The sequence below is a fragment of the Oncorhynchus mykiss genome, chromosome 1 (genome assembly GCF_013265735.2).
Source record: "Oncorhynchus mykiss isolate Arlee chromosome 1, USDA_OmykA_1.1, whole genome shotgun sequence".
Taxonomy (NCBI): Eukaryota; Metazoa; Chordata; class Actinopteri; order Salmoniformes; family Salmonidae; genus Oncorhynchus; species Oncorhynchus mykiss.
The window spans coordinates 31,319,799-31,344,087 of NC_048565.1; the positions used below are offsets into that span (position 1 = coordinate 31,319,799).

The 24,289-nt window shown below is 42.0% G+C and overlaps 1 protein-coding gene across 17 annotated transcripts; it reads left to right on the plus strand.

Moving 5' to 3' along the window:
- Nucleotides 1–3,223: 3,223 nt before the first annotated feature.
- Nucleotides 3,224–23,213, plus strand: LOC110520934 (tropomyosin alpha-1 chain). Of its 17 annotated transcripts, none has more exons than XM_036975537.1 (10): nucleotides 3,224–3,454; nucleotides 3,968–4,093; nucleotides 4,245–4,370; nucleotides 8,267–8,400; nucleotides 8,984–9,101; nucleotides 9,379–9,449; nucleotides 10,250–10,325; nucleotides 10,730–10,792; nucleotides 10,958–11,027; nucleotides 21,538–23,213. In XM_036975537.1, the coding sequence occupies exons 1-10, from the start codon at nucleotides 3,341–3,343 to the stop codon at nucleotides 21,618–21,620; spliced, it is 981 nt and encodes a 326-aa protein (XP_036831432.1). In that variant the 5' UTR covers nucleotides 3,224–3,340; the 3' UTR covers nucleotides 21,621–23,213. The 17 variants fall into 17 exon arrangements, with proteins under 17 accessions (XP_036831432.1, XP_036831402.1, XP_021454070.1 ...); XM_036975507.1 differs by lacking the exons at nucleotides 4,245–4,370; nucleotides 10,250–10,325 and adding exons at nucleotides 9,656–9,731; nucleotides 19,818–19,915; XM_036975515.1 differs by lacking the exon at nucleotides 3,968–4,093 and adding an exon at nucleotides 19,818–19,915 and having other exon boundaries at nucleotides 3,227–3,454.
- Nucleotides 23,214–24,289: the final 1,076 nt, after the last annotated feature.

Sequence of the window (24,289 nt, forward strand, 5' to 3'; positions counted from 1 at the left end):
CAGCACCCAGGGAACAGTTGGTTAATTGCCTTGCTCAGGGGCAGAATGGCAGATTTGTACCTTATCAGCTCAGGGATTTGATCCAACAACCTTTTGGTTACTGGCCCAACGCTCCCACCTGCCAGGCTACCTGCTGCCCATGCAGTAAGGATTCAAGACACCTTGCATTTAGCCTACATAAACACCTTAATCTTCTAAAGATGTTCAGATCCCTCTAAAAAAGTTAGCAAAAGCTTTGAGTTACAGAGGTATGTAATTATCAAGAGTTATTTTAATTCTTGGATTCCAAGCAAACGCATAATTATACCACTTTAGATTTTTTTTAGCTTGACTTCAATGGTAGGGAAACAGAAAAGTAGGGTTCTGCAGCTGTAAAAAGCTACCAGGACTGAGACATAGTTGATACACTAAGTCCAACTAAAATCTGACTACTCTCTATGTTCTGCAACTCGCACTTTAAATCATATTCACGTGTGGATTTGATAATAGGGGAAACATTTGTTGTTTTCTGAATTTACAACGTAACATTTTCATACACTGGTCATTCTAGGAGTGATATACTTCTCACCTTTAATCAAAGAAGGATTACCTCTAAAAACAATAGTGTCTAAACTCAAAAAAAATAGTTTGTGACGATTTTCATCAAAGCAATGCCATTGCAAATCTAGCATGCCACCACAAACACTCCTTCATACTATAAGGACAATAATGGGCACCGAAGATCGAGCTCAGAATACATTACTAAAGGACATGGAGGCCGTGCAGACACAATACAACTTGACTGTCAATAATTGTGTTGCTATTATCTCATAGTCCTGCTGTGATGATAAGATCTGCAGTCTGTCACTATTTGGAATGCAATATTAAAATAAATGTGCACAGTACAAGTAGACATAACTTTGTTCTGACAGTCTTGCAACGTCGGGTAAGAATTGAGATCAATGTTGCATATATTGCAGCTGTAGTGTATACTGTATCTCTGAGCGGGAGTTATATTAATGAAAACAAACCTTCATGGCATATTCACAGCGTGATGAAAAGTTTAAAGGACGAACGTTCAACTGAACCGTGACCTCTGAACCATATGTCTTAAAGATCACTATTCTGAGTCAGTGTGAAAAAAAAGCAGTTAGAGACAAATGTGGAGCTATTATGTTCTCTGCCAATTATTATTATACAAGGAGCTCTCTGGTACAGCATGGTCTGACTTAGCCCTGCAGGATCATCAGAACATCTTAATACTACCTGTCACTCAAAGTCCATGGCACATTGACCACACTGACTAACTACACTGTCAGTCTGTCTGGAGACTGTGCTTACTCATGATTACTCTTAGAACAATGAGTCTGGAAATACAAGATTGTCAAGATTTGCTCCACAAATGGTAGGCACCATCCACTATACTACACTCTGTTATTGTGGGACTTAAGCCCAGTATTACTATCTCTAACTTCTCCAATAAAACCATATATGAATGGCAATCAACCTATTTCATTTGCTGTGATAACAATTTCCAGCCAAAATCCAAAGTGAACAGAATACGATAAAAAGCTTGGATTAATCTAGAGGTTTATCTCATAGGGTTTGGCCTGAACAATTGGCGTAGTGACGTAGTTGAACTTTACAAACCTAGGCAGGTGATGGAAGGAGAAGACAATCTTAAATATATCCTCAGAAGAATATTGGTGAGGAAAAAGAGAGACTCAAGAAAGGCCTATGCTTCTTTAAGCTTTCTGTCTGGCTTTGTACATTATGATAAGAAATACAGTACATTTGCACACTAATCACAATTAGTGATTAGACCTACTTAATGGACTTCGATTTTGTTTTCCCAATATCAACTTTGACTGTTCGGGTGCTTCACAAATGGCTCTACTTTTGATCAAAAGTAGCCACTGGGCTATGGCAAATTTGTATCTGTTCAGTTATGGTTAGCCTTCAATGCTGTGGATAATATGAGGGATTGTCAAACAGATCAATTAATTTAATTATTCATATTTTTCTAATTTCCCAACTTAAACATTTGCTAAAAGAAACCTGTCATGTACTATAGGGGCATTTAAAGTTTTAATTTAACTAGGCAAGTCAGTTAAGAACAAACTCTTATTTACAATGACGGCCTACCCCAGCCAAACCCTAACGACGCTGGGGTGATTATGTGCCGCTCTATGGGACTCCCAATCACAGCCGGCTGTGATACAACCTGGAATCAAACCAGGGTCTGTAATAACACCACTAGCACTGAGATGCAGTGCATTAGACTCCCGTGCTACTCGGGAGCCCACAGTAAGCCTTTCCCTGTAGATAGTTTTTTATGATTACTATTCATATGTCCATCTTGAACAGTCTAAACAGCAGTGACAGTTCTCTAACATGAGAACTACACAGCTACTGTAGACTGTCAAAGGGAGCAGGTGGGCTGTTGAAATACCATCTCACTTGGGTATCCCATGGAGTCTGTCTGGCTTAAAGAGTTAGCAGGGAGGCTACTTGAAATATTATCTGGCTCTTCTCAGATTGTGAACAATGCCTCGAGGGGCTGGTTGACCTGAGTTTTTCACCAGCAGTACCTCTTCACTGACTGTACACTTGACCTGAGCTAATACAACACCTCACAGTAGGACAATATCAACACAAATGCTGATGGAAAGAAGCTGATGTAAGCCCTGCAGACAGCTCCATGAGTAGCACTGGGCACTGCCACGGTTGTATATGGTCCAGTATCCTGGGACAAAAGGACAAAAAAACAAACATTAAACAAGATTTGAAATCAGCTCAGAATGGACAAATCTCAATACATTTTACATACTGTACTGTATGGTCCACAGCTAACATGCTGTTTCTAAGCAGTTTCTAAAAGACACTGATGCAACTGTATAATAATGTGTCAACTCCATAAGGGTAAATGCACATTTTTCTCACAGTTTCTCTCCATCTTCTCGGGATTGTGTCCTGCCCAAACAGCAGCACTTTAGAAAACTGAACCTACGTTTTGAGGGGGCTGTGCTTTCCTCCCCATCAAATCCTTATATAGTCATATCAATGGTCAAATGTCTGAGAGCAGCGAATCACCGGAGCAGATCCATAAAAAAAAGATACGGCAAGGGGAAGGCACCCCCGAGATGCCGTCTCCAAAAAAGTATTGGATGTCCAAAGGAATTCAGTCCCCCCCCCCACCCCCCACCCCCACCCCCACCCCCCTTGAAAGTACTTATTTGACAGGGCACAGTCCGAAAGAGCTTGCACTCCCACCAAGGTTCAGTAAGGCACAGACGCTCAGTCTCCTTCCTCGGCTCTCTTTTGGAACATTTGGTGGAGCCAAGCAACAAAATAAGCAGCCATGGATGCCATCAAGAAGAAGATGCAGATGCTTAAACTCGACAAGGAGAATGCTTTGGACAGAGCTGAGGGAGCCGAGGGAGACAAGAAGGCAGCAGAGGACAAGAGCAAACAGGTCGGCATTTTATTTAGAAAATCGAAATGATCCTAGAAAAAGCACCCGAATACCGGTGGCTCTGTGCGCCGCTGTCTCTTATTATGGACCACCTCTACAATGTGGATGTATCACTTTTACGGATCATTCAAAATAAGGAGTATTTTGAATGATCCGAAGATCTGAGGAGTATATATACCAATAATTTTTCACAACTGGTAGGCTAATTCGTGACGTGGGTATGAATTATTGGAATCAATTGTCTATTTCACTTATTGATGGGTGGATGGAGTTGTATTACTGTAGCCTTATACATTCTACAACAAAATCGTGAATAAAAAAATAACTGTAGGGAAATTATAAATGGGAATAATAGAAACATTACTGTAATGGTGAATATTGTTGTTGTGGGGAATATGGATAGGCTATTGAGAAACATGTAGCCTATACATTCAGAATAATTGCAATATGATTATTACTTGTTTCAGATGCTCTATTCAACTAAATAAAATGTTGTCCTTTGTACATGTGTAGTTAGAGGATGAAATAAGTGAGTTGGAAAAGAAATTGCGGATCACCGAAGATGAGAGAGATAAAGTGCTTGATGAATTCCAAGCCGCCGAGGAAAAATTGCTGAGCGCCGAGGAGGTGGCCACCAAGGTATTTTGTGTGGCTCGCATGATTTTCCCTAACTTCTCTATTCTCTCTCCCTTTCGCTGTCCGTCTGCGCTCTTGTGCCTTGTGTGCGCTCACGCCCTCTGTTTCACGCTGATTACCCCTGTGAAACTATCCGCACTAAAACACACCTCAGCTCGAGGATGACGTGGTAGCTCTGCAGAAGAAGCTGAAGGGAACAGAGGATGAGTTGGACAAGTACTCTGAGTCCCTTAAGGATGCACAGGAGAAACTTGAGCTGGCTGAGAAGAAAGCCACTGATGTAAGTAAAGGGCACAAAATCACAATTCCTGCACACTGCTTCCCACGTCTTTTCTGTCTCACAGATCAAATTGTAAAACTTGTAAAATGACAGTGTAACGTGAGAGGCCTTTATTCTGTCTCATTATTTTGTTTAAAGTCCATTCTTAGATTACCAAATGTAGGTAATGTCCAGCCCTATATGTCTATGGGCCAACTGGAAAGTAACCTATTATGCTATATGCATAATATTTTAATCACATAAACGATCATGATATAGTGCCAGATATTGTTGAACTGTCATTTTATATATTTTGTTGATGTCTGTTTGTTTGTCTGTCAACGATCACAAGTCACCTAAGTCATATCAACTTTAAAAACAAAAGTGTTTCAGTTTTCTTGTGTTTGAATGTCTCCACATTTGAGATGGCCTACATATGATACCCCCATGCTATATGCTACATCAATGTAAGACAGTAAATCAAGTTCTCCTCTACAGCTCCTTAAGAGGGGACATTTATGAGTGGAAACTGAATTAGTTAAATGTGCCGTTTCCAAGCAGAGAGCGAACACAGAGCAGCGCAGGGATAAATATAGCTCACTGCTTTATATGGTCAATGGTCAAGTTAGACTGAAATGACTTCTTTGGGCTGTTCTTGCAACAGACTACAGTAAATTCGATTTTCCTCTGAACATGTCATTTTTTGTTCCTATAATTAATGTTTTCAGGTCAGTTTAGTTAAACCCATAGGCTACCGAGAGTGTAATTTGGCTTCATGCATCGACATTTTTAATTAGGTAAATACTACATAAAATGGGAAACTATGCCGAATATGTGTGCATGTAGATTCATGCGTGACACAAGGAGCTGCATCCAGGAGCAGAAGAAAATGATAAAATGCATAGGCTGGAGTTGTATGGCATGATAATCATAAGTAAAGATTAACAACAACAAAAAACAGCAATAATCAACAAATGAAGAGGTTATCAAATGAAACGTTGACAACTGATTTTCATTTATTGAAAGTGTCCATAGGGTAGCCTACATCTCAGTCGACTGAAGGAACTTCCTATGCGCATCTCCTTTCCATTATCTACGTTGATGGAAATCTTATTTTCAATTACGCCCTAGGAACTGCCTTGTTCAGGGGCAGAACGACAGATGTCGATCTAGTCCAACGCTCTGACCACTAGGCTACCTTTCGCCCCAATATAATATAGTTGAAAAATTGGTGAAAGCCAATTAATGGAAGACATTCGCCATTGTGCTTCATCTTTCTTATGTTTTCATATCACTGCAAATTAAGGAAAATAGATCAGGAAAGAAACCACTTGTTGAACTCCTTGAGTAAGATTCTACAAATGCATATAGAGGGCCTCCTCTTGGGGCTATTTAGGAACTACAGTCTGAAAATCTTTTCAGTCCCATGTGTACTTTGTAGATAATAGCAGCAGATGGTGCTATATGCCAGTGCACGGTAGCCTACCTGAGGAACGCTTATAATAATAAGGCGTGCCCTTATCATTACTGTATGTCTACCACATATACACTTTTTATTGTGACCAAATGTTGTTTAACCAATATTATATTACGAAAACAACGACATCAATATTTGTTTGTATACGTGTCAATATATTTTCGTTTGTTGTAGCCTTGGACTTGGCTATGAAAATATGGTTACTTCCGGTGTAATGTTCAGTTATTGCTGTGTGCGTCCTCACAGACGATTCGAGTATCGCGGGCAGCCATCCTCGTACATTTCAGGGCGTCGTTGTGCTCAATGTCCATTCCGAGGAAAGTCTTAAAAACGTAGTTTTCTTAGCAAGTTGACATAATGGCAGGTATAACATCATTGGAAGCGGTTAAACGGAAAATAAAAACCTTGCAACAGCAGGCTGACGGTGCCGAAGAAAGAACTGAAAGACTACAGAGAGAATTGGGTTTGGAGAGGAAAGCCAGAGAATCAGTAAGCATGTCATAAAATAACTGCAAAGCTGTAAAATTGCTTCAAAATATGTATCAAGTGCAACAATGATATATAAATTTTGCAATGTTTAATGTCCGATGGAGTTGCACAGGCTGTACAAATGCATGGTGATGCACGCAGCACACTGACATAGCGGAATTTCTCCGACATCCCGTTGTGGTGTTTGGTAGCTAACAAACTAAATGTGTCATGCTCATTGCTGGCAATATGCCAACTCTTGACAGATTACGCGTTTGAGACCAATTGGATGATTTCCTCAAGTATAAATAGTGTTCAACTGTGGCGGTAGAGGACTTCATACCTTTTGATGGATTTAAATTATACTTTGTAATCATGCTTATTTTGTACCCCGTGAATATTTGTATCTTAATTGATGGACAGGATGTAACTGTTGCCACAAGCAGTTCTTGCAGCATTGTTAGGCCTACATTGTTTCATGGCACTGCATCACCCCCAATATTTTCATTTCCTATGCTAGGCTACTTATTGCACACACTTTAGTATATATTGTTACCTAAAGATTACATTTTAGTAAATTATTCTCTTTGACACAATTGCAGCACAAAGTTTACTCAACTCTTTTTGAAACTCTTTCACTTAATTAAGCAGGAAGGAACTTCAAAATAAATGCTGCAACAGAGCTGAGGAACACCAATAACAGACTGTTGTTAATACTGTCAGTTATGTTTGAAACAAGGTTTCTGTTATAAGGACAAAGAGTTGTGACATGTTCTAAAGAACAGGGGGCCAGACTCTGGCCTATAGAAACAGGAAATGCAGCCTATAATGCATTTGTCATTTGGAAGGTTAATTGCCCGCATCAACATGGTCACTTATATGACTAGGTTATTGGTAGTTTATTTAAAGGAAACACTTGTGGCTTTGGGGTGGGGTTTGAAAAGCCACTAGATGAACTGATATTTATCTTAATTTCACTGGCTAGTTTCTACATCTCCATTTGCAACATGAAATGGACTTTGATCCTGCACACCACTCTTACAAGTCTTGGTATGTGATCAGGCCTCTGAGTGGTTAATCAGGTGTAAAGACTGGGTAATGCCACTGCACATACTCATAAACCAAGGTCAGATATAGTTGTCTTTTGGTTTCCATACAAAAAGTGTTTTTAAGATTTAAAATAAGTAGCCTTTTTAGTGCGTATAGAAACAAAAAAAGAATAGAGGAGCGGCTGTCCCTAGCCATTGTTTCTGCTATCAAATGTTCCGTTTTATTACCACATATAAAAGCATACCTGTAGCATTGTAGCTGAATTTCACTTCCTCTGTATCAAATGTCTTGTAAAAAAAATAAAATAGTGTGATGGTTACATAACTTAATAGTACTGAAGGTAAGATAATTAGAACATTAAGGGGGAAAACTTGGTAGTAAGTCACACCACAACAGGTCACCAGTCAAATAACAAAGATAGAGTAGCCATTTTGTGACATGAAAGCTGAACTTAATCGAATCTTCAATTTTGGTCCACTGGGGACTCCTTCAGTGGTGTGTGTGTGGCCTTTGGCAGTGTAAACCTCTGTGGCACACAATGACTGCAGCAGGCTCCTTGTTAATGTCCCCTCTGGGGTCTCATAATGAGGCTAGGTATTCAGCCTGTGCCAGCCAGGAGCATTGTTCTCATTACAAACAGTGTATGAAGTGTAGCACAGCACTGGGGAATCCTCCTGGGAAGGCCCTCTTCTCTCCCCAACAGATGCCACTGCCGTTAGGTTGACGGATGCAGAAAGCACCACTTAAATAGTAATTACCCAGACCTCTCACTTATAAAACGCACAAGACACTAGTGGAAAAGTCACCAGTGTTATTGATGTTGATATTTGTTTGTGTGTCCTTGAGAGTACTGTGTATGTATGTTTGTGTCTTAATACATTTTGCCCCAAGATGCAGGTTTTGACAAGTTCTTCTCTCCTAGGCTGAGGCTGATGTCGCTTCCCTTAACAGACGTATCCAGCTGGTTGAGGAGGAGTTGGATCGTGCTCAGGAGCGTCTGACAACTGCCCTGACCAAGCTGGAGGAGGCTGAGAAGGCGGCTGATGAGTCTGAGAGGTGTGCACTTATTGAGGGCAGGGAGTTAGACTGTAGAGTAGACTGTTTCCCTTGCTCCTTACTGTATTTGGAGTTGTTAGGGCCTTTAGACTAAGGGCAGCTTTAGCCTAAGTCATGACTGGCGGTGCCACTGACCAATTTCAACAAACACATGCTGTTTGTCGAGACTGAGGTCCTGAATAAATGGGCCGTGACGCGAGGCTCTGTTTCCATTCCTTTGTTTGGTGTATAAACAGCCCCTCTGTGCTGCACAGCCCAGTGCCTGAACTCTATTGAGACTGTAGGTCAGACCCTGTGTGGGCTAGGCCTGCCCTGTCATCCCCAGTGCTACAGCAGTGCAGTATTTTCCCCATCAGTCCCATAAGAAAGCTGTCAGGCCAGGCCTTGACATTGAAAGGGCATATTAAAGATTCACAAGCAGCCAGCCAGTCTGGATGTGCACTGGGCGTACACTGCCCACCCAAGTTTAGTCTTGGACTCAAACTATTGATCTGAGTCATTGAGTTACTGCGCAGTGCTGCTATGAGCCTAGGGATGGGACTCTTTCTAATGTCTACTGCCTGTCTCTCCCTTCCCTGCTCAGAGGCATGAAGGTCATTGAGAACAGAGCCTCCAAGGATGAGGAGAAGATGGAGCTGCAGGAGATCCAGCTGAAGGAGGCCAAGCACATCGCCGAGGAGGCTGACCGCAAATACGAGGAGGCGAGTCTCTCAGCTGCTGCAGTTGTTGGCTGCTGTCCAGCTGTCTCTGCAGCCCAGCCTCCCCACACCCTTCCTTTAACCTACAATAACATAATGGCACACACACGTATGATTGAGTCCACTTTGTAAAGCAAACATGGTGATTTAGTCATCTCTACCCTGACATACTTCAATTCATATAGGGTATATGTACAGTACACATGTATTGTGTGTGTGTGTGTATATACACAGACTTTTTGTGTATAGAGTGTAACTCCTTGGTGTTCTGTGCCTAAAGGTTGCCCGTAAGCTGGTCATCATTGAGAGTGATCTGGAGCGTACAGAGGAGCGCGCTGAACTTTCAGAAGGGTAAGATCTAATGCCCCTAACAGTAACGCTGCACTTAATTAACATGCATGGCTGGAGTTATTTAACATTCTACTTTAACACCACGCCTGGCTCAAAATGTAGTGTTTATTTTCAACATGTTGCTCACGCTCGTTGTTGCATGTACTATTCATTTGCATGTGTTCCATGTTTTGAATGGCCGTTTCGTTCGCCACATCCACTAACAGACGGATTCGAAGATCGGAGGACGAGCTAAGAGTTTTGGAACAAAGCTTAAAATCACTTACAGCTTCCGAAGCAAAGGTACTGCAGACTAACAATGTATTCTGTTAGACCTATCTTTATAGACTTTTGTACTACTTCCTCTTGTCACGTTCATTCACTCTGCTGAATGACGCCTCTTTCCTCTTTGCACCTGGCTCTGCTTTATTTTCCTTTGTTTGGGCTTACGCTCGGGATATCCTAAAACTAGAACCTTTTACACCTCTAACCTGGCAGGGATTGTGCAAGAATAACACCTTTCACATGCAGTACTAGCCAGTAGTCTTAATCTGACCAAATCTGCATGCTAAAAGGCATTTCTGAAAGTTTCTTTGTAGTCTACTCTCCACCTCTGTTAATATTGTCACGTTCCTGCTGTGTTGAGGTACTTTGGTCTCCTTCCTGTAGTTCCGCTAGTTCGTATTCATTTTGTTTTGTCTCCTCTTTCCTGCTCTCCCTCTTTCCTTCCTGCTTCCATTTCTCATTGGTGTCTCAATATCCCCCTACATTTCGGCACACTTTTCTCTGGACCCCCTGCACCTTCTCCCTTCTAACACCAGCAAATGCTCTGAGCTTGAAGAAGAGTTGAAAACTGTGACCAACAACCTGAAGTCACTGGAGGCCCAGTCTGAGAAGGTAGGTAGTCTGCTGCTGTGTTCAGGCATGCTGTCCATACCAGCTTCTCCAGAGCCATGCTGGAGAATTAATGGATGGAAGGAACCTAAAGAACCATTTACAGCAACACTTTGTTCAATGGATACAGTATCTGGCATACAAATTGCCTTGGTCTAAGATTAGTCGAACTTTATACTTTCTGCAGATGTAAGGCAAATGGACCTTCCAGTATTTCTTTCTGTCATTTGAATATAAACCTATTGTATCATGGTAGAACTGTATTATGATAAATTGTCATTAGATGTAAAGTCTTTGTTTTATTTAACATGTAAAGTGAGTGTTTTTAGACTTTGTATCTGTCTCTGTAGACTGGTGGGGGCGTAGCAGTTATCTGTGGGTAAATGCATGACTCTTTTGGTCCACAGTACTCACATAAGGAGGACAAGTATGAGGAGGAGATGAAGGTCCTCACCGACAAGCTGAAGGAGGCAAGTTTCACAACCCCCCCCCCCCCCCCCCCCTTATCTACAGACTTTGGCCAGAGGCCAGGCTATTTCAGTGCTGTAGGTGCTGTAGGCCTAAACTATCAAGGTATCACTCACCGTGTGAACTTTAAAGATTCTGATTCTTAAGAACCTGTCTGTCTACCACAGGCTGAGACACGTGCTGAGTTCGCTGAGAGATCAGTAACCAAGCTTGAGAAGACCATTGACGACTTGGAAGGTATTACGTTTTTGCAGTTAATTTCAAAACTGTACTTTGATCTGTTTGGAGTAGGTCTACATTATATAGTGTCAGTTGGTCTCATTCATGGCCATTCGGTGAGTGTCTACTTTTCAAATCTCTTCTAGAGGAGGAAATCCTCTTCCCTTTTTTTGCAATCTAATCTTTGCTACCTCTCATTTCTGTTATTATCTGTGTCTTTTGAGCATCACGTACCCCTTATTGAGTCCATCTACTTTTGGGTTACAGCTGAGTGGCAATTACATTGGTAGTTGGACATTTGACAGGTCTTCCTTGTCACTCTATATTTAAGATTGTTCATAGATTGGGTTGCTTTTGCCTGTATCTGCAACAATGAAGTTGCATTGCATCTGCTCAATGAGAACGGGCTATTAGTCACAGTAAGGGAAATGCTGCCCTACTGCTGCTGATTCCTGTTAATCATCCATCTGTTGATTAAAGAATGTCTCATGAGGCTGTAATAGTAATTAGTAGGGCTGAGGAAGCAGCCATATGGTAATGGAATCTCTGACATGAGATGTTCAAGGGCCAGCTCCAGTAATATATTCACTATTTCTTGATGATGCTGAAGAATTTGTCATGGCCTCATTCAGATTTCTGTTCTATCCTCTTCTGGTATAACATGTTTTCCTTTTCCACTCTGTCCATCTCTCTCCCCCTCCCTCTGGGGTCTTGCTGATGACTTGGACACCCTTCACCCCCCCCTTCCCACGCACCCCTCCATTTCTGCCCCCTCCTCCTCCCTTTTTGGTGCACTTGGTCCACGTCCCAATAGATGAGTTGTATGCCCAGAAACTGAAGCACAAGGCCATCAGCGAGGAGCTGGACCACGCCCTCAATGACATGACTTCCATGTAATTCTTCAACTGTGCTGCCTGCTTGTGCCTCTGTCGCCTCCTTGCACCTCACCTACCCATTGTCCAGCCATCACACCCTTCTGTTCTGTCTCTGATGTTCTCCATCTGTCTGCTGTTTTGTGTTCATACAAAATAAAGTGGTTACTGTTAGAAAGCAGCTATTTCCTTTTTATACACAAGGTAGTCTTAAGGTCATTAGTCAAGGGATGGGCTTAAGGGTGGTTGTATATTGTCTGTAAGTACGGGCCAATTATGTGGTAAGTGTTTAAGCTCAGTCAGTGGTTTCCTCTCACACTAACTTGCGTGTGGTTGTGAGGACATTCTCGCCATGATAGTCAGTAACCATTTTAGCCGTACAGTGCATGAGCCTAGAGACTTGTTTTGTATGAACAGAATACAGCATGGAGGTTCTTTGTTTACTGATTTGGACTTTCATTTTGACCATATTGTATTACTTTTTACATCCTCTTAATTTTTTTTGTGAGTATTTGAAATGTACATTGTTCAACCAACAAAATTAAAGTCTTAATTTCAAAATATTCAGTATATTTTGTCAACCCTTAATGCATGCGAGGTGTCTATTGAAATGCAATACAATTCTTTGTATTTCAATGTGAGCCTTCTACTGGGTCTTACATTGTGTTTGTCAATGCAGTCAATGTGCTTTGTTTCTTTTCTGCACCTTTTCAAGTGTAGCTCACTTGCATCTACTACTAACAAGGTCTACTTCTGTATGGAAGAAAGGCCCCCTTGAAGTTCCTTTTTGTTCTGTGATAACCACAGTTGAGGGTGAACTGCACCATCTGGTTGCTTTTGGAAGGTGGGTTTTTGTCCGGTGTCCCTTTGGCATCTGAGCAAATGCAGACTTTGTCAATCCAAATCTGTATGACTGAGTGGTTTATTCAAGTGACTCTTCTCATGACTCTACGGAAAGGTCTTCATGTGATCAGAGAAGTTTGGTCCAACCTTTTGTGTTTTGAGGTGGTTGAGTAGTTGCTATACGTTTTCTATATTCCTCAGTGGGGCATTGTGGCTCTAGACTGCTGTGGCTCCAGGAGCGCTGGTGTGTTGCTAAACGTGTCACTCTTCCAACAATCGTTGTGGTAAAATAAAAACAGCTTACATAGAAACTTCCTATCTCAAGCTCTCTAATAAAACTAGGATGCCTTGATGTTAGTCAAGTTTTCCTTGTTTTTATATCTCAGAAAATCATAATTTATTTTATTTAACCAGGTAGGCCAGTTGAGAACAAGTTCTCATTTACAACTGTGACCTGGGCAAGATAAAGCAAAGCAGTGTGACAAACAGAGTTGCACATAAACAAACGTTAAAGTCAACACAATAGAAAAATCTATGTACAGTGTGTGCAAATGTAAGGAGGTAGGCAATAAATAGGCCATAGAGGAAAAATCATTACAATTTAGCATTAATACTGGAGTGATGATTGTGCAGATGATGATATTCAAGTAGAGATACTGGGGTGCAAGAGGGTAAGTAATAATATGGGGCTGAGGTGTGCTATTTAGAGATTGGCTGTGTACAGTGATTGGTAAGCTGCTCTGACAGCTGATGCTTAAAGTTAGAGAAGGAGATATAAGACTCCAGCTTCAGAGATTTTTGCAATTTATTCCATTCATTTGCAGCAGAGAACTGGAAGGAAAGGTGACTAAAGGAAGTGTTGCCTTTGGGGATGACCAGTGCAATATACCTGCTGGACCGTGTGCTACGGGTGGGTGTTGCTATGGTGACCAGTGAGCTGAGATGGCGGGGCTTTACCTATCAACGACTTATAGATGACCTGGAGCCAGTGGGTTTGGCAACGGATATGTAGTGAGTGCCAGCCACCGAGAGCATACAGGTCGCAGTGGTGGGTAGTATATGGGGCTTTGGTGCTAAAACGGATGGCACTGTGATAGACTACATCTAGTTTGCTGAGTAGAGTGTTGGGGGGCTATTTTGTAAATGAGATCACCATAGTCAAGTATCGGTAGGATAGTCAGTTTAGCGAGGGTATGTTTGGCGGCATGAGTGAAGGATGCATTGTTGCAAAATAGGAAGCAGATTTTAATTTTGGATTGGAGATGCTTAAGGAGAGTTTACAGTCTAACCAGACACCTAGGTATTGTGGCAAAGAAGGGGGTCGAGTGATAAATGGCAGATATGTGAGAGCAGAACTAATAAACGGGCTCTGCCCGATCACTAAAATGGCCACCCCTGTGAGAACTACAGATCACAAAATGGCCGACCCCCAAAACTACAAGTCCCAGAAGCAAGGGGAACCCTCAGAAGGTGGAGCCGACACACAGATAAAGGGTCAATAAAAACCAGGAAGAGAGAGAGAGAGAGAGTGCTGGAAGGATCTATGAACAATAGAGAAAGAGACAATAGAGATTGGCTGGATTTACCGTGTATGAGCTGGATTGTTTTGGACTTACCTGTTGGCGTTTGGACCTGGACCTACCGAGAACCCGATTCGTGTACCGAACCCTGCTATCCTTGACCTCGCCTACGGCCTGGGTGGACCAGGACGGAGAAACAAACACACAGGTGTTCTGAAACTGTCCTGTTCGAAAGAACTCTCATTCTTGGGTGATTTGGTGACAGTTTACCACTTAATTTGTGACAAACGCTCCTAACCTTGAAGAGGTTTGCCACACGTGGTGGAGGATGCGGACATGGACTAACCATACCATTGGTTAGGTAGAAGAGAAATTTTAAAAAGTGTTCAGTTAGCACTCCAAAGGGGAGTCAGGTTTTTTTTGTGGCTTTGTTTGGTTAGGACAGTTTCTCAGGAAAATTAGTATGGAGTGAGCCATACAGGCCCTGTTACAAGCGGTGGCCGCCCAACAAGAGGCAACTAGAGCTCAACAAATAGCTCATCAGGATGCAATGCGAATGTATCAGGACACGTTACAGGTCCAGCACTGCACCAACCAGCTGCTCAGAGAAGAGCAAGAGAGAAACACCCGGGAGTTAAGAGAAGGCCTAAAGGGGCTAGCGGACCAAATTGGGGCTCAATTACCAGCTGCAAATACCCAGAGGCGGGCCAATCATTTTCTTCAAAAAATGACAGCACAGGATGATGTGGAAGCATATCTTACCACCTTCGAAAGGACGGCAGAGAAGGAGAAGTGGCCGAAAGAAGAATGGGCAGGGCTTCTGGCACCATACCTGGCAGGGGATGCTCAAAAAGCATATTTCGACCTGGAGTTGAAAGATGCACAGGATTACGATAAACTAAAGGGAGAGATCTTGACTAGACTGGGAGTGACCGATACCGTGAGGGCACACCGCTTCCACCAGTGGTCCTACCGACCGGGACAACCCCCACGAACAGATGTTCGACTTGATTCACCTGGCACGGAAATGGTTGCGACCAGAGACCCAGTCATCCGCCGAGATCGTCGAGAACATCGTACTCAACCAGTTTCAGCGAGGTCTACCCCAAGAAGTGAGACGATGGGTTGGCCAGAACGAGGTACTTTCCGCCGACCATCTCGTGGGCCTGGTTGAACGGTATTGTACGGCAGGAGCAGCTGAGCAGGCACAGGAGGAAAGATTCCTGTTCCCCAGGCCTGGGCGAACCAGCGGAAAGGGTAAGGCTGTCCCAACATATAGAGGGGGAAGAGAGCAGCGTGGGGCCATGAGGAAAGAATCAGAATCAGGCCGAGACACTAAGGAAAAAAACGGAAACCGGGACTGGGTGTCGAGGGGGTCTCCCCCCCGAACCCCTATTATCTGTTACAATTGTAATCAACCGGGACATATTGCAGCCTACTGCCCTATTAAAGAAGAGCCAATGCAATGTAACCTCGGTGAAAATGAAGATGATATACGGTATGCATGTCCTGTTGTAACCACTGTACTTGAAAGATCAAGCAAGATGCAGCAAGCCAGAGCAGATGTGCAGGTCGTAGATGGTACTCCCATAAATGTTGGGATGATGCCTAATAGTTTTCCCCACTTCATCATGAAAAAGGGTTTGGTGTACAGAGTCTCGAAAATAGGGGTTGATGTGGTGGAACAGTTGTTGGTTCCCACTCGGTACCGGAGAACAGTACTGGATCTAGCTCATGGGCACATTCTGGGTGGACACCTTGGTATCGATAAAACCCGAGACCGGATTGTAAGGAGGTTTTACTGGCCAGGAATTCAAGCTGAAGTGGCTCGGCATTGTGGAGAGTGCCCGGAGTGCCAGTTAACAGCTCCCCGACCAGCTGTTAGAAGCCCGTTAGTGCCACTCCCCATAATCGAAACGCCATTTGAGAGGATAGCGATGGATTTAGTGGGCCCACTACCCAAATCCGCCAGAGGGCACCAATACATTCTGGTCATTCTAGATTATGCCACTCGCTACCCAGAAGCCATTCCCCTTCGGACGATGGCTTCCAAAAATATTGCAAAGGAATTAGTGCTCTTGTTCACCAGGGTAGGGGTTCCAAAGGAGATCCTTACCGACCAGGGGACCCCCTTTATGTCCCGCCTTATGGCGGACCTTTGTAAACTGTGGCAGGTGAAACAGTTGAGGACATCGGTTTACCATCCTCAGACGGATGGGTTGAGAGATTCAACCGAACCCTGAAGTCAATGCTCAGGAAGGTAATCGATAAGGATGGGAAAAACTGGGATTGCATGTTGCCGTATCTGTTTGCCATTAGAGGTTCCTCAAGCCTCGCTGGGGTTTTCTCCCTTTGAGCTGGTATATGGGAGGCATCCCCGGGGAATCTTAGACATCGCCCGGAAAACCTGGGAGCACCAATCCACCCCGTATACTAGTGTCATAGAGCACGTCACGGCAATGCAAGACAGGATAGCCACAGTCATGCCCATCGTCAGAGAGCACATGAGACAAGCACAGGAGCACCAGCGGCACACTTATAACCGACAGGCTACCCTGAGGGAATTTCAACCGGGAGATAAGGTGTTAGTGCTGATCCCCACGGTAGAGTGTAAACTACTAGCCACATGGAAAGGACCATATGAAGTACTGGAGAGAATCGGAGAAGTCAATTATCGGATCCGACAGCCAGGTCGACGGCCCCAGGAACAGATTTATCACATAAACCTGTTAAAAGCATGGAGAGAGAGAGAAACACTAATGGTCACATACCCCACACACACTCAGGAGACAGCCGAAGTAAATATTTCACCCACTCTGTCCCCAGCACAAGTACAGGAAGTAAAGACCCTGATCCAGAAAAACAGATGTGTTTTCAGAGGTACCTGGCCGAACTGAGGTTATGGCTCATGATATCGTTTCCCTACCAGGGAGAAAAGTGAGTATGAGGCCATATCGGGTACCCGAGGCTCGACAGGCCGCGATTAGAGCCGAGACGGAGAAAATGTTGACAGCTGGACTGATCGAAGAGTCACATAGTGAGTGGTCTAGCCCAATTGTGATGATCTCCAAGCCCGATGGGTCTTTGCGGTTCTGTAACGACTTTCGGAAGGTAAATGAAATCTCCAAGTTTGATGCCTACCCCATGCCCCGAGTAGATGAACTACTGGAGAAAATTGGTAATGCTCGGTACATTACGACCCTTGATCTGACAAAAGGGTACTGGCAAATTCCTCTGACCCCCAGGGCCAAAGAAAAGACAGCCTTTGCAACCCCTGACGGTTTGTTTCAATACAAACCGCAACAGTTGTTGCCTTCTCACCAAGCTGTTTGCCTATTGTCCTGTAGCCCATCCCAGCCTTGTGCAGGTTTACAATTTTATCCCTGATGTCCTTACACAGCTCTCTGGTCTTGGCCATTGTGGAAAGGTTTGAGTGTGTTGACAGGTGTCTTTTATACAGGTAACGAGTTCAAACAGGTGCAGTTAATACAGGTAATGAGTGGAGAACAGGAGGGCTTCTTAAAGAAAAACTAACAGGTCTGTGAGAGCTGCAATTCTTACTGGTTGGTAGGTCATCAAATACTTATGTCATGCAATAAAATGCTAATTAATTACTTAAAAAGCATACAATGTAATTTTCTGGATTTTTGTTTTAGATTCCGTCTCTCACAGTTGAAGTGTACCTATGATAAAAATTACAGACCTCTACATGCTTTGTAAGTAGGAAACACTACCGATTTTGCAGGTTATCAAATACTTGTTCTCCCTACTGTACATACATACATACATACATACATACATACATACATACATACATACACACAGAGAAAAGACTCAGCCCGAGAATTGCACCCTGTGGCACCCCCATAGACTGCCATAAGTCCGGACAACAGGCCCTCCGATTTGACACATTGAGCTCTTATCTGAGAAGTAGTTGGTGAACCAGGCGAGGCAGTCATTTGAGAAGCCAAGGCTATTGAGTCTGCCGATAAGAATGCGGTGATTGACAGTCGAAAGCCAGGTCGATGAAGACCGCTGCATAGTATTGTCTTTTATCAATGGTGGTTATGATATCGCTTAGGACCTTGAGCGTGGCTGAGGTGTACCCATGACCAGCTCGGAAACCAGATTGCATAGTGGAGAAGGTATGGTGGGATATCGGTGATCTGTTTAACTTTTTATTTATTTATTTTATTTCACCTTAACCAGGTAGGCAAGTTGAGAACAAGTTCTCATTTACAACTGCGACCTGGCCAAGATGAAGCAAAGCAGTTCGACACACAACGACACAGAGTTACACATGGAGTAAAACAAACATACAGTCAATAATACAGTATAAACAAGTCTGGTCAACAACAACTGGATAACTTATTTGTATTGCTTTTAATCCTTTTTAAATGAATATCTTATTAACACTTTGTTCTAGCTAGCTATTTGTGTAGGTAGCTATCAAGTAAACCCAATGATAATAATAATAATAATAATACCCAATGATAACTTGGTTTTTGAAGACTTTAGAAAGGCAGGGCAGGATGGATTATAGGTCTATAACAGTTTGGGTCTAGTGTCACCCCCTTTGAAAAGGGGGATGACCGTGGCAGTTTTCCAATCTTTGGGGATTTCAGACGATACGAGAGGTTGAACAGGCTAGTAATAGGGTTGCAACAATTTCGGAGTTTAATTTTAGAGAGGGTCCAGATTGTCTAGCCCAGCTGATTTGTAGGGATCCAGATTTTGCAGTTCTTTCATAACATCAGCTGTCTGGATTTGGGTGAAGCAGGGGTGGGGGGACAAGTTGGTCAGGATGATATCTAAGAGGGTGCCCATGGTTATGGATTTAGGGTTGTACCTGGTAGGTTCCTTGATAATTCGTGTGAGATTGAGGGCATCTAGCTTAGATTGTAGGATGGCCGCGGTGTTAAGCATATTCCGGTTTAGGTCACCTAACAGTACAAACTCTGAAGATGGATGGGGGGCGATCAATTCATATATCTTGTCCAGTGCACTGTTGGGGGCTGAGGGGGATCTATAACAAGCGGCAACGATGAGACTTGTTTCTGGAAAGGTAGATTTTTAAAAGTAGAAGCTCGAATTGGCAATGTTGATGACATGACGTCTGTAATTTGCAATATCCTTTTATAGTTGAATCTGACACCAGGTAGTGGTCCTCCATACAAGGCTGGAATTTAAACTTTTATACTGCCTTAGATGCACATGTAAGACTTTAAGCAGGATCCGTACATGCCTTCTGGTTCTGGAAGGTATATTTAGGCAGTGCGTAGAGCCCACTAAACAGTGTCTGGCAATTTATTACTTGTTTGCTCAATTATCCACCCCAGATAAATGTTCAAATTTCCATTCACAAAGTTCAGAGGCATTCTACCCATCACTTCTGCTGTTACTGCTCCACTGTTCTGTGGAGAGTAGACCTTCTATACTATAGAATTTTCAACCGAGGTAATGTATAATCAGGTGCGACGTGATCCCACATGAAGCTTTCTCTTGAGCTTAGTCTGGTACTGCACTGATTTCCTCTCTTCTTTCTCTTTCCTACCTGCTTTCCGACTGCCAAGATCACCTCTACCAGCAACTTGAGAAAAACCGCCTTCTCTCTAACGAACTAAGAGTGGCCTTGAATGAGGACTAAACACAGTGTGAATGTTTCATCTAAGTAATGAGCTTATTTATGTACAGTATTGCAAGTGTGTGTGTGTGATGCTAATAATTCTGGAGTTAAGTGTTACTGCTGGAGTAACAAGCTAGCAGCATACAGTACCAGTCAAAAGTTTGGACACCTACTCATTCAAGGGTTTTTAATTTTTTGTATTTTCTACATTGTAGAATAATAGTGAAGACTCAACTATGAAATAACATGTATGTAATCATGTAGTAACCAAAAATATATTTTATTTTCTTCAAAGTAGCCACCCTTTACCTTGACAGCTTTGCACACTCTTTGCATTCTCTAAACCAGCTTCATGAGGAATGCTTTTCCAACAGTCTTGAAGGAGTTCCCACATATGCTGAGCACTTGTTGGCTGCGTTTCCTTCACTCTGCGGTCCAACTCATCCCAAACCATCTCAATTAGGTTGAGGTCGGGGGACTGTGGACGCCAGGTCATCTGATGCAGCACTCCATCAATCTCCTTCTTGGTCTAATAGCACTTACACAGCCTGGAGTTCTGTTGGGTAATTGTCCTGTTGAAAATCAAATCATAGTTCCACTAAGTGCAAACCAGATGGGATGGCATATCGCTGCAGAATGCTGTGGTAGCCATGATGGTTGTGTGCATTGAATTCTAAATAAATCAGTGTCACCAGCAAAGCACCCCCACACCATAACACTTCCTCCTCCATGCTTCACGGTGGGAACCACAGATGCGGAGATCCTACGTTCACCTACTCTGCGTCTTACAAAGACACGGTGGTTGGAACCAAAAATCTCCAATTTGGAGGACCGATTTCCACCAGTCTGTCCAATAACTTTTAAAAGTTCTTAATTTTCACAATTGACTGACCTTCAGGTCTTAAAGTAATGATGGACTGTTTATTTTTGATTATTTGAGCGGTTCTTGCCATAATATGGATTTAGCCCTATTTGTTAAGACCATCTTCTGTATACCACCCCTACCTTGTCACAACACAACTGATTGGCTCAAATGCATTAAGGAAAGAAGTTCCACAAATGAACTTTTTAACAAGGCACGCATGATAATTGAAATGGATTCCACGTGACAATCTCATGAAACTGGTTGACAGAATGCCGAGTGTGCAAAGCTGTCAAGGCAAAGGATGGCTACTTTGAAGAATCTCAAATATAACATATATTTAGATATTTTTTTACTTTTTTTTTTGGTTACTACATGATTCCATGTGTTATTTAATAGTTTTAATGTCTTCATTATTCTACAATGTAGAAAATGGTAAAAAGAAAAACCCTCCATTGAGTAGGTGTTAACTTTTGACTGGTACTGTATAAATGTATAAATCTGGGATTATCTCTAATCTGTATATTTACTGTATACTCTGACATACAACCAACATATACAGTATTGTTAATTGTCCATGTTTAGAGCATGGGGAAGGCTATGCTATTAAAATTTTTTTTTTTTACAAAAATCCTGCATGTTTACTGCCACAGCACAGTCACATCATTTTAGTTTTTCTCTAAAACTGAAGGTGTGTTGCTTTTGTTAGCTAATTATGTAGACCTAACCGTACAATATACTTATTTTGCATGTTGTGTGATGGTAGCTTGGATTTTAATATTTTGTTTTATTTGGTGTCTAACAGAGAAACTGGCACATGCTAAAGAGGAAAACCTTGATATGCACCAGATGCTGGACCAGACTCTAATGGAACTAAATAACATGTGAAAGCCTGGTTTACCCACTATGGTTTGGGCTTCTTGTATTTGCACCTTGCTTGCCATGAGCCCTCATTCCATTCCATGCCCATGGTGAGGAACACATAACCAGATGCTTTTCCTTTTGCACCGTCCTGCTTTCAGTGGAGCTCAACGAGGGAGCAGAACTAAGGGAAAGGTACAACATTTCCTTAATGAAGCCTAAAATGAGAAACACTTTTTTTGTTTTTGCCAGCTGATTTATAATGTCAGCATTTTAATCGTTGACGTTAGTTCGCTTTTGACGAGTTATCAGGTGACATGACGCATCATTTGCTACAAAGGTTGTTTTTGGGTCATTCCACTAATTCGGTGCCTTTTGAGATGTGTAACTTGTTGGGACAAAAACTTAGTTTCACCCAATTTTTACATTTTGTCATAAAGAACATATGTTCAACTTAATGAAAAACAAGTTATCTTAAGGTATAAAAAAACAAACATTTTAAATGACTAAGTGCCATATAAAGTAACAAGGTTGACCGTAACAGGGTTGACAATTTTCATCATAAATATTCCATAAATTCCCATGTGTCAGGGAATGGAAGGTTGTGTGCAACAGGGAGCGACAATTGAATGCAAACTTCACAAATTAGTTAACATTTGTAGCCTGTATAGTTAACAGGGTTGATGTGTTCTGCTTAACCCACTCTGTTTTCCACAACAAAACACCAGGAAATGGCCAAAAGAGTAGAACCAGCTCACATGCTTATACACTGATTTGACTATTAATTTTCCAATGTTTCTTTGGATTTTTTAAATATATTTTTTTAAGGACTAGTTTCACCATATTAAAGAGTTCAGTTCAGGTAACGGGGGTTGATCTTAAAATGAGGGACAGTTTTATTTTTTATTTTTCCTTTAAAACTAATGATGGTGAAAACTTGACATTTTGGGGTTAGGTGGTTTAAAATCTTCCTCAGTCAGAGGGTTCACAGTGGGACTTGTCAAAATGCTGGATTTTGGCACTTAGGGCAAGTCTTTTTGTGTTCATCTGAATTCTCCATGTAGTCTATATTGTAGGGGACATTATTGAATACAACAGGCTTTTAAAACGCAATATTGGTGCACTATTTCTACTTCAGATATTGAAGGTACGCAAAAGGCACTCATTTCGTGGAACAACCCTTTTTATCGGCATTTGATAAATTGAGTTTATATACTAACATTATTTTGATTGTTTGGTGCCAATATTAAGCCCTGGCTAGAAAGGGATCTACTTACACTCCCAAAGTATATTTATTTTTCTTTTGAGCCTGAAACTCATCACAAAATGCATGGCAACATTACCTTGCAAAATGCATTCCTGTTCCCTGTTCTTGTTTTTTTGTAGTTTTTTTTTTGTCTAGAAATATGACTCCATATGTGATTGTGCCTCGCATAAAACTATTGTTTCATTAAATGTAGATGTTTTAAATGTATATCATATCTGAAATGAATATAAATAAAACCACAGTTTAAGATTTGTGTATTTTATTATATACTGTATTGTACAATATCTTAACATTCTAGTAAGTTTCCATTGATCATATTGTAGAATGTATTAAAAAGAAATATGGGTTTTTAACTAATTCCAGAAGTTAATATTTTCAGCTTTCATGTTGAATTGAGAAGATGAGGGGAATAAAGTGGTCCCCTTAAACACTGCTGCATTATCAACCTGGTTTAACCCTCAGCTCAATGAGTGTTTCCAGAACAAATGGTAATCTGTTCATCTGCCGGCCTTATTACATTTACTCTGTGCTCATTCTGGTCTAGGCCTTAGGAAGTCAAACTAAGAGAGAAATAACTTGTCACGAGTGCATGCTTATGGATCACTGTAGCTCTGAACATTGGACTGTGGGGCAATGCAGCAAAAATAGTAATGTTAGTCATACAATAATAGTCTATTTACACATGTAATTGATCATATTTGTGGTAATAAAGCTTGGTGTTTTTATAGCTCATTTTAATTGAAATGTCATGCATTTATAATGTGTTAACATGTGTGGCACTGGTCAGTGGATTATAACTGAACTAGTTGTATCCCAGGTGAGACTGCAAGGTGAAGATTAATTTGGAAGTCAAATTTAAAAGCTTATCTGTGTTTTGACTACAGTCCTGACGCCATGGACTGAAAGTGTAAACAAGCTAATTCAGAACAGAATGCTAATGTTCTCTAGGTGCTGACAGGAGCCATGTGCTGGCTTTTGACCTCTGAGAAAGTACTTTGTCACCCTAGGGGACTGGGTAATCAACTAAATGTAAGGGTCGTATTCCCCTGCTCAGACGTAGCATGCATCAACCAATGGTTGCGTACCTCGTCAACTGTGTCAGCGACTGACAGATTGCAAATGTGGTAGTTAGCTGATATGTAAAATACCTATCCAGGTGTTGTAATGCGGAGTTCAAGACTGGGAACTCGGAATCTCCGACATCCGACTTCAGTGCGCTCAAGACAACTGGGAACTCGGGGATAAAAACAAGCTCCGACTGAGATTAGTGGGTCATCAGTCGTTCTAGTCCCTTTTTTATGGACACTACATTTTGCATTCCTTTTCAGATAGGACTAACAGTAGTTGTCATGCTGGAAATTTCTTGTAGTTTATGGTAATTCGATGTGAACAGTTGTGAGGTGTGCCATTGCAGTATGGTTGTGGCAGG